Source organism: Augochlora pura, chromosome 9 (assembly GCF_028453695.1).
Source record: "Augochlora pura isolate Apur16 chromosome 9, APUR_v2.2.1, whole genome shotgun sequence".
NCBI lineage: Eukaryota > Metazoa > Arthropoda > Insecta > Hymenoptera > Halictidae > Augochlora > Augochlora pura.
Window position 1 is genome coordinate 12,808,464 of NC_135780.1, and position 10,394 is coordinate 12,818,857.

The 10,394-nt window shown below is 46.2% G+C and overlaps 1 protein-coding gene across 13 annotated transcripts in view; it reads left to right on the forward strand.

Annotated features, from left to right (window-relative positions):
• The window catches only part of P120ctn (adherens junction protein p120), a 42,634-nt gene extending 32,246 nt beyond the window's left edge, over window positions 1–10,388 (forward strand). For 9 of the 13 annotated variants that reach the window (XM_078190087.1, XM_078190094.1, XM_078190095.1 and 6 more), the window contains 8 exons: window positions 451–1,073; window positions 1,157–1,544; window positions 2,869–2,886; window positions 3,653–3,966; window positions 4,048–4,351; window positions 4,428–4,566; window positions 4,813–4,936; window positions 8,221–10,388. In XM_078190087.1, coding sequence (XP_078046213.1) covers window positions 451–1,073; window positions 1,157–1,544; window positions 2,869–2,886; window positions 3,653–3,966; window positions 4,048–4,351; window positions 4,428–4,566; window positions 4,813–4,936; window positions 8,221–8,478 — 2,168 coding nt within the window. In that variant the 3' untranslated portion in view covers window positions 8,479–10,388. Of the gene's footprint in view, window positions 1–450; window positions 1,074–1,156; window positions 1,545–2,868; window positions 2,887–3,652; window positions 3,967–4,047; window positions 4,352–4,427; window positions 4,567–4,812; window positions 4,937–4,999; window positions 7,777–8,220 lie in introns of those variants that run through there. The other 4 variants (XM_078190099.1, XM_078190088.1, XM_078190089.1 and 1 more) reach the window with 4 other exon arrangements.
• Window positions 10,389–10,394: the final 6 nt, after the last annotated feature.

Genomic DNA, 10,394 nt, shown 5'->3' on the forward strand with positions numbered 1-10,394 from the left:
ATAATCTCGAAGACTTTCTGAAGATATCCGAGCTCGGTATTCCCAAGATACGATCCCTGCGCGTCACTTGCCATTTACCGGTGCTCCCTTGGGGGTAGTAGGGACCTTAAAAAGGTCCGACAGTATTCGCGAGGAATCCGGGAATGCAAAAGGCCGGGACTCCCAAGGATAACCGGCGGAATGCGAAGGCCTAGGATTCCCGAAAGCTTCTAGGCATATACGAGGACCGGGGAACTCCGGGAATTCTAAATCTACACGGACGCGTCTAATCGGCTTTGCAAATCACTTTGCTCTTTAACACCCTGTTTCCCTTCTAAATTCTTCTGGAACACGAGAGAGCGCGCGTGTTCGACGATGAGGTGACCCGGGCTTCAAAATCAGGTTCTGGTTTCCCAGTCCGATCCAATTTGGAGCGTTCCCCTAACCGAGCATCTTCGAATCTGACCGCAGACGAGAGCAAAGTGCCGTACGGTTACGTGTCACCGTCCCCCTACGGACCAGTCGGATACGGATCCGGCGTAGGTGTAGGTCCGGTCACAGTTCCTAGCGATGTACCCGGCTACGACGAGGGCCACCCGGTCCCCTTGTCGTCGGGAGTACCACCAGGAATGTTCGAGGACGAGGTCCACCTTCAACGGCTACAGTCGCGGCACCCGGTGGTGCCCGGGATGGCCAGCCCGTTGGACGACGACCAGAAGTCGATGAGATGGAGGGATCCGAACCTGTCCGAGGTGATCGGGTTCCTCAGCAACCCGAACAACATCATCAAGGCGAACGCCGCCGCGTACCTGCAGCATCTCTGCTACATGGACGACCCGAACAAACAGAAGACGAGAAGTCTCGGCGGGATACCGCCGCTGGTGCAATTACTGGATCACGATAATCCGGATGTTTATAGAAACGCCTGCGGGGCGTTGAGAAACTTGTCCTACGGCAGGCAGAACGACGAGAACAAGAGGGCCATCAAGAACGCCGGGGGTGTGCCGGCCTTGATCAATTTGCTACGCAGGACATCGGACTCCGACGTGAAAGAACTGGTCACCGGGGTTTTATGGAACCTGTCGTCGTGCGAGGTGAGCCGACGTCTTGACTATGGAAACGCTATACGTTCGTCATCCTTGTTCAGGTCTCATAGGTTGTTGATCGATTCTTTCAGGACCTGAAGAAGTCCATCATCGACGACGGCGTCACGATGGTGGTGAACAACATAATCATACCGCACAGCGGCTGGGACCCCAGCTCTTCGAGCGGAGAGACCTGCTGGTCCACGGTGTTCAGGAACGCCTCGGGTGTCCTGAGAAACGTCTCCAGCGCCGGCGAGTACGCGAGGAAAAAGCTGAGGGAGTGCGACGGCCTGGTCGACGCGCTGCTCTACGTCGTTCGGTCGGCCATCGAGAAGTCCAACATCGGCAACAAGATCGTCGAGAACTGCGTCTGCATCCTGAGAAACCTGAGCTACCGGTGTCAAGAGGTGGAAGACCCGAACTACGACAAGCACCCCATCCAGTCCACCGTGCAGAACAGGGTGGCGGCGCCCGCCAAAGGTGAGAATCCTCTTTCGTTCACGCTGCATTCTAGGGAATGAGAGTACCTTTGCGAAGACACGCGGGTTTACTCAGTGGGCATGCGGTGACACGCATGCAGCCGAATGGTGTGTGCGGATGATAAGCGGTTGTACCTTTACCCTGTGATAAGATAACAGAGGAAGTGCGTACTTGCGCGCCGTGTCCGAAGGTTTTAGCTTGGGAAGGATATTTATGGGCTCGAGATAGCGTTAATTGCTCGGGTGTACAATGGACCGTTTCACTTCTAGTCGATCGGGTTCTGTAATTAATCCGGAGATTCGAAGGAACGGTCAGATACCACCAAGGTGTAATGAATCGAACGTACTGTGTTTACGGATAACATCTGTTTTTTTTCGTCGAGACACGTTAAGAGTTATCTCGATTTTCTTTCAGAAAAATCTTGAGTGAGCATATGTCCACTCTGCAAATATTAATTAGCCGTAAATTTATTTCTGATAAAAAGTCTTTTTTCCTTTTTCGTCCTTTCCTCTTCCCTGTATTCTGGTTTCTCCCTTTGTTTTCGTACCGTCTACCTTTTATTATAGACCTGTTGGTGCATCGACAAATATAGGCTGACAGAAAGATGCATCGACAGCAAGTACTCGAATAAATAGAGTCTATAGCTAAGCTATCTGTAATCCGGCGAAGAAAGAATAACATTCAAGGTTTCCTCTATTAGATAACACTAGGATAGATAAACGTAGCTATTCGTCTTAGATTAATATGTTAACGGACGCTTGGAAGAGCGTCTCTGTACAGTAACCATATATTGACAATGCGTTTTTTGATACCCTATTTGATTGTGCAAAGTAGTAATTAGAACTCGTAGCTAGCCCATCCCCCTACACTGAGTTTATTAAGACGGTTTCTCCGACCTGTGTACACACTTTCCGTTTGTTGTGATGCTTACGTCTTTGTCTGAAGTTGTTGTTGAGACCGCTTAAACGTTTGATGGAATTACTGTGTGCGGCAGACGAGACCACATCATTGTCGGGAACAATGATTCTCCTAGCACAGAACGGTTAGCAAAGCCTCCCCCCTCTCCTGTGTTCCCTCATCAGGCATTGTAATTGGCTTGGGTGTCTCTGTTGTTATATTTTTGTACCTGTCTCACCTGCGCCGGACCATCCCGATTTTCTTTCGTAGATTCTGTCTCGTGCGTTCGAAGTTCCTTTCTTTTTCTTTTCTTTTTCTTGTTCAAAGACGAAACTCGAGCGGTGTAAAAAACGGTTCGAAAAACGTAACCGACGTTACACCCTTTTCCTAGTTCAGCATGGATTAAAATGTGTTTCAATCTTTTTAGCGTACAGTTTATGTCAAGGTAAGACATTCTTGTAATTCCACTGCTAGCCGCATAGTCCTCTCGGTTTGCATCGTAATCGAATTCGCTAGAGCATGCTCCGCTTTTCAATGGTCGCTCCGTCGATGTTATCGAGAGCCGCGACGCTGATAAGATGCCGATCGAGATCAGCGCTCGAAGCTTAGAGGCATGCCGAGATATCACCGTCCGAAAACAACTCACGTCATCGTCCCCTTTATCATTGTTCCAACATGAATTCCCCCCCTGCCGGCCACACTTTGACGTTCGTCTGTATTTAAAGAAACAATACTTGGCTGCGTTCAATCCCCGCTTTCTAGTGTATATAGACAACTTAGATTAAGAGTTCTTTATTTGTAGAGGCTTCGTATTCCCCGTGCATCCGTAGTGCATTCTTAAAATACGATTCGTTCACCCAGGCACGAACACAGATTGTCCTGCGGGGCCACGAAGCCACGCCTTGTCGACATGGCCGCGCCCACTCTGAGCATCCTTGCCTCTAGATGTCAATGCTCGGCGTGTCCCCCAGGGCAAAAACCACTTGTTCGTGCCTTGGTTACTCGGACAATACTTTGCCAACGAGTTGTCATTGACAAAAGTAGCGCGAGCAGTTCAAAAACTAAATGCACAAGGCAATTCTTTCAGACTTTGAGAATTGGATATTCGAATCGAGTAGCACTGTTCGCGTTAGGTTCCACGCAGCTATCGACAAGCTACCGCGGCGAGTCTGCTTCCGAAATACTGTCAATCCTGAACCTCTGTGCTTTAGGTGAGAATCTGGGCTGCTTCGGCGGTAGCAAGAAGAAGAAGGACGGCCAGCCAGTGCAGAAGGAGACCACAGCCTCGCGCACGACTAGTCCTAGGACAGAGCCGGTCAGAGGCATGGAGTTGCTCTGGCAACCAGAGGTGGTGCAGTCCTACCTGAAACTGTTGCAAACTTGTTCAAACCCGGAGACACTCGAGGCAGCTGCCGGGGCTCTTCAGAACCTCGCGGCTTGCTACTGGCAGCCGAGCATCGAGATTCGCGCAGCTGTGAGGAAGGAGAAAGGACTTCCAATCCTCGTGGAACTACTGCGAATGGAGGTACGCGAGTTGTAGAAATAATTTCTAACGACACACCGAGAGGGGACAGAGAGCGATTCAACGAATCGATTGTTGTTTTAGGTGGACCGCGTGGTCTGCGCGGTGGCCACAGCGCTCAGGAACCTAGCAATAGACCAACGTAACAAAGAATTGATAGGGAAGTACGCGATGCGAGATCTCATTCAGAAGCTGCCGTCAGGAAACAACCAACACGACCAGGGAACGAGCGACGACACCATCGCCGCCGTTCTGGCCACTCTAAACGAAGTCATAAAGAAGAACGCCGAATTTTCGCGGTCACTGCTGGACGCCGGTGGTGTGGACAGATTAATGAACATCACCAGGCAACGCCAGAAGTACACGCCCCGTGTTCTTAAATTTGCAGGCAAGACAAACGGGACGCTTCAATACCCAATCTACAGATCCCTGAACGGTTTAATTAAATCGATATAACGTTTTAGGACAAGTATTATTCACTATGTGGCAGCACCAAGAACTGAGAGACGTCTACAAGAAGCACGGATGGAAGGAGCAAGATTTCGTGACGAAAACGGTTGCGGCACGAAACTCAGGGCCTAATTCACCCAACAATGCAAATAGGTAATTAACGTTTAGCCTATCGTAAATCATCATCTTATTTTCGTCTTACGGTTCAATCTGATTTCATTGTCGAACAACCGAGGTTTCCGTTTGTTACTTTGAGTTCTTGGACTCTGCAGTTGAACGTTCAGTCTATGCTTTAGAATCTTTTTCGTAGACGTCATTTTTCGTTAGTACGTTTAGTAATTTGAGTTGAGCAGAGTCCTAATTCGTTATGGAACGTCGCGGCACTACGTTGAAATATAGCTATGATTGTAGCACTCTGAACCGACCGATGGCGAGCCAAGGAAGCACCAGATACGAGGACCGAACGATTCAAAGAGCGAATATGAATTCTAATAACGTTGGTCGACCGAATATATATCAGTCTGTAAGTAACAACAACTAAAAAAAAAAAATGGCACTGTTGACGAACACACGTTTTTTGGGGTAGGTTCCACCGGTAGGTTTTTAGGGTACCACGTTTTCTCAGTGAAAGTAAAAATTAAAAAAAATTATAAAAGAAAAGGAAAACAGTGAAAAACAGAAAAGACCCGGGACACGGATTCGTGTACGGGCCGGCTAGACTGTTTATTCGATTATTATGTTTGTTTACTTCGCAGTTACCACGATATCATTAACAAATGACTAACAACTGTAGAAGAAAAAAAAAATGGAAAACGAGAAAGAAAATAATAATATTCGAACAAACGTCCAGGAGAGAAGTTTTTCTAACAGAACTAACGTTTAAACTAAGAGTTTCTTTCTTTTGCAAATTGAGTCTTCCTCTTGTCAGTATCAGTGCAGATTTATCTATATCTACGTAGACGAGATTCTATATATACACCGTTTCTTGTTTCGATAAAAAAAATCGCAGAAAATAGAAGACGCCAATCGCGCGGTTTACACAGAGATTGATTTTGTTGATTTTTCTCTTTTTTGTTAATTTTTATATTATATATACATTACGATCTACGTGGCGAGCATTTCTCTATACGAGATGCCCGTTGGAATTACTTAGAAGAGATATATCGCATTATTATGTATGTGCGGGGACGATACGGTCATAATCTCGACATTGTGACGCCTATAATAATCACGACACTTTATTTATAATATTTATCCGCTTGCACGAGGAACAGACAGGGCCGCGAAATATCATTACACACACGGAGGCATATGCGAACGTGGAGAAAAATTCCGATTAGTTGTGATAAACAGAGAGAGAGAGAGAGAGTGAGTGAACCGCAGTTACTTAACGAACATTTATAAGTGTATAAACTAAGTCAATTAACGAGTACCAATTATCACCACGTGTTTTATGCTAAAACGATAAAAAAAAGGAAAACGGCATTTGTTAGCGCAGTATTACTGTAGAATCGTGTGCGGTCACGCATCAAACAGTCCATTGAATTATCTAACAATTTTTACACAATAATCTACACAATTATAATAACAATATGTAGTAGGAAAAGAAGCATTGTTATCGGGTAACGAAACAGAATTTATATCACATGAGAAAAGAAAAGTGCATCCGCGGTCTAGAAAATGAAACGATACACGTTGATAGGAAACGTCGAGCCTCCGTTGCACAATTTGTTTCTGCATTTCATGGAAATTATTGTTTTCCCTCCGTAACGTCGCGCGATCGAGGTTGCGACAAACGAGTGCCACGCCCCCGCGCAATTGCCGCTGCTCCGTAATCGGCGGTGAAGCAGAGTGGGCGCGTGCTGGAGCAACGCGACGCTACGGAGGAAAAGCTTCATTGCTCGTCACCCGATGATTACACTCGTCGTATGGCGCTCTCGAGTTGTTCTTGATTTCCATGGATCTTCCTATGCAGATTTTTTTATAGACGATAAGACAAAGTCTTCGCTGTAACGAGACGGAACTTGTTTCGTCGGCGTTCGCGCGACGAGTAGAGAAATTCTTCCTTTCATTTAAGCCTATAAACTTTTGCAGTAGCCGTGTTAAGGTGTAGAGTTATAGCCGTGAAAGTCCAGTTAGTAATGTTTGATACCCAGGAAGGATCGCAGGCGTTTGCCACTGAACCGGCATTCGACTATTTATGCTGTAGACTATAGCAAGACGATGCACGGAGTCTATGCACGAATTAATTATACGAAAGAGTTAAAGAGTCAGATTGTTAACTTTAGCGTTGAAGTGTGTCTTGCATAATTCTATGATTGTATAAGAGAGTAGGTATTACAGGACCAAAATATACTTCAAGAATTTTTTTAATCGACGGGGGGCAAGAGCTCAGCCATCGACAAGCACACCGATCAAGCAGCGTACCATTCAGACCTCCAACTTTCATCGAACTTCGATATAATACGCTACAGAACTCGGGAAAAATGATTCGGGCACGTGTCAAGGATGCGCGTAGAATATTTTCTGGAGTTTTGGCGTTGTATAGAATGTTCCGTTGGAAATTGGACATCGCTGCACCGTTGTTCAGTAAATTTTCAACGACGTCAACGCCTCGCGCGCGATCGTACGGAGGCGCAAGTGATTTACCAGACTCGTTCGAAAAGAAGCGCACAAAGGTTGACGGTCACTGCCCGGTTATAACAGTAATTAAACACAACTCTAACGGTAGGAAGTAGCGTGTACTCACTTGTTTGAAAGGATCCCATTCGAACCTCTGTTCCTCCACGAACGTAGAGATCTCGAGGACTCGGTTTTTCACTCGTTACCTAAGTGATCATAGTCTATATTACCAATTAAGAGAAGTAAAACATACACACCGAGGAAACAGAAGTAATCGGTAGACCGAGATTAATCACTGTACAACAGAGACACATACACACATACACAGTTCGATCAGTTCACAGTAAGCAGGGTAATGTACAAGCACAACAAGAGTCTCTTTACACGCTGACATGATTGTGTGTTGAGTTCTTCCTCGGAGGTCCACTCCAAACATTAAATATCACCGCGGTGTCTAAAACACACACGTTGTTAAAATCACGTAGCAGTCTGAACAAAAGAGAAAAAGAACAAAGCGGCAGCAACCCGAGAGGAACTGAAACAGAAATAATGTCAAAGAAGAGTTGTTACGATATAAGTTCTTTTTATACACATCCGTTAAGCGACATTTATTGTACGAGAGAAAGGCTAGACGCACCACAAAAGCATGGTTTATAATGATACGTTGACTATTGCACGAACTTATTTATAATCTATTTATATCCAAATTAATCGAGCATAATAAAAGAGTATCTGACAGTATACACACTCCTACTCCATTCTGTTCAGCGCACTTCTGGTGCGCCCGATCCGTGTGGGAACGACTCTTTCAACAGTCATCCAACCGGAACCGATCCTAGCACCGAAGATTTTTAATCGTTTTCTCTAAGCAGCACCATCGAAACACCTCGAACATTCTTACACGATACGTCCCAAATTGCTGGAGCACAGACCGTTCCGCGATTGGCCCCACCCCGCAAGCCACGCCCAGTCCCATCAGTCCCGGCCTGCAAGCCAAGCCCAGTAAAACCGAGAAGCCAATGATAAGATTGAACGAACACGATACGAAAGAAGCACACTTGTCCCCGGGGGTCCTAAGGATCCAGGTGCCGGGCCCATCCCCTTGGTACACAGCCCACCCCCGCGTCCACCCCCGGCGCTGATCAGCCAGGGCTCTAACTAACCGTTGGCTTGTGTGTGTTGCAGCAACCGAAACCCGGTGAGCCGCTCTACGCGCAAGTTAACTTGGAGAAGAAAAAGAAGCGGCAGTATGAGCTGGGGGTGGGCCAGGGACAGGGTCAGGGCCCGGTGGGCGGCGGAGTGGGCGTGGCGGCGATCCCACCGGCGGCCGGCCAATGGGTGACCGACGGTGTGGTGGGCGTGCCCGACGGCTCCGCGGCCACCGCGACGGTGAACGTACCGCCGAACTCGACCGCGGCTTCCGCCGGCGATTCCTGGGTATAACAGAGTCGAAACACTGTTCCTGGAGCCCAGGGAGCTCGAGTTTGCCTTCCCCCGAGCCTGTACGCCTAGGTTGCCGCCGGACGAACGCTGAACAGGGAGGAACCTTGTTGCGGAAAGGGGTGGAGAGAGAGAGAGACCGGTTCTGGACAGCCCTCGCAGCCGATCCTAGAGACACACCGTACAAGCGAGCAAGCAAGGAGGACCGAGATGATCGTTTTCATTATCGTTTCGTTTTTCATTCTGTCGATGGTCCGGCCTCGTCCGGAAGATAGCGGAGCTTAAGTGATTAGAAGATTAAGAGATTAGGGTAGAGTCCTTCCTCTCGAGGATCTTTGGAATCGTTGGATTTGTAGAGGGCTGGAGAGCAGAGGGAATAGGAAGACTGAGGACGCAGAAGGGTGTAGCTATCTCTCGGTACCGCGCAGAGGAGATCATCTTCTTAATCTAGTATGGTTGTTTTTTTCATTGTCGAGGCGATTCCGAAACGATTGCACCCACCTACCCACCCAGCACCCCACGTGTTTTGTCGTGTATAGTAGGCGGAAAGCGACTTGTCCGACCACATCCGCAGCAGTAGTCGCACCAATGGCTCTAAACCTTCATTGCACAATTCTAAATTAATATATACACGTAACTATACGCATTATAAATATTATACATATATGTATATTGTAAGGGGGTACACACCCGCTGTGGCGATTACGAGTACCGGCGTAAAAGTACTACTAAGATTAAGTAGACGGTATTATTATTAATATTATTATTATTATTATTACAATTATTACGATTTACGATGACTATTATTATAATTATTATTATTATAATTATTATTACTATTATTATAAATACAAGGAGGGTATAAATGAATTATATAAATATATATATATATTATATAGATATATTGACACACCTGCACACAGACGACACACGATCCACACAGGACACATATATGTAGGCGTATCAATTATTATTGTATTACGGAAACTTCTGAGGCTGTGGGTGTGGCATACACGAGGATGCCGAACATATTCGCGAGCTGCACTTTGTTTTTCTTTTAACTGAAGAGAGAGATATATTATATATATACATATAAGTGAGAGAGAGAGAGAAAGATAGAGCGAGCGAAAGTGATAGAGAGAGCGAAAGTGATAGAGAGAAAATGCGAATGTGACGGAGAGAGTGAGAATGAAAGCAGAGAGAGAAAGTATGCGTGTGATCGATGTGTGTCTTCACGTCTGATACTGTCCAATAAGCGACTCGGGGGCGGGGGGCAAGCGGAGAAAGACCCCCCGCCCCCGTCAAGAGCCACGTTGTCAATAGGCGGGTATAAACGCCGTTAAAAGTCTGTTTAATCATGGGGAGAGGAAGAGAAAACGGAGGATAGAAAAAAAATGGTGAAAAATATTCCCGGGGTCCCATTGGACCCGGCTCGAACGAGATAACGGGGACGACGGAAAGGAATAGTATGTGATGTTCAATGTTATCGAATGTTTAACAGAGATGACATTATTGATAGCCGATATACATATTATATATATATTATATATATATACAAAATAAATATATCCTTGTTCTATTTCTTAAATAATATTATAACGACAGTTGAATCAAGCGTGTTCGCGGATGATTATAAATGGAGAAAGTATAAACACCAATTGAAAGACGGTTTCTTGTAAAATTCAGAATTCTATATATATATATATATATAAATATATATAATAATTATTACTAATGAACGTATATGAATGTACGAACGTGGGCGACGTAGCGCAGAATCGATCCGGTCGATCGTCCAACCCGGTCCAAGCTTCTCATTGATCCGCGCGTTCTGTGTGTGTGTGTATATACTCATCTTCGAGACGATCCATTCCTTCATCTGACGAACGATCGACGGGATCGACGCGCTCAACGTCGCC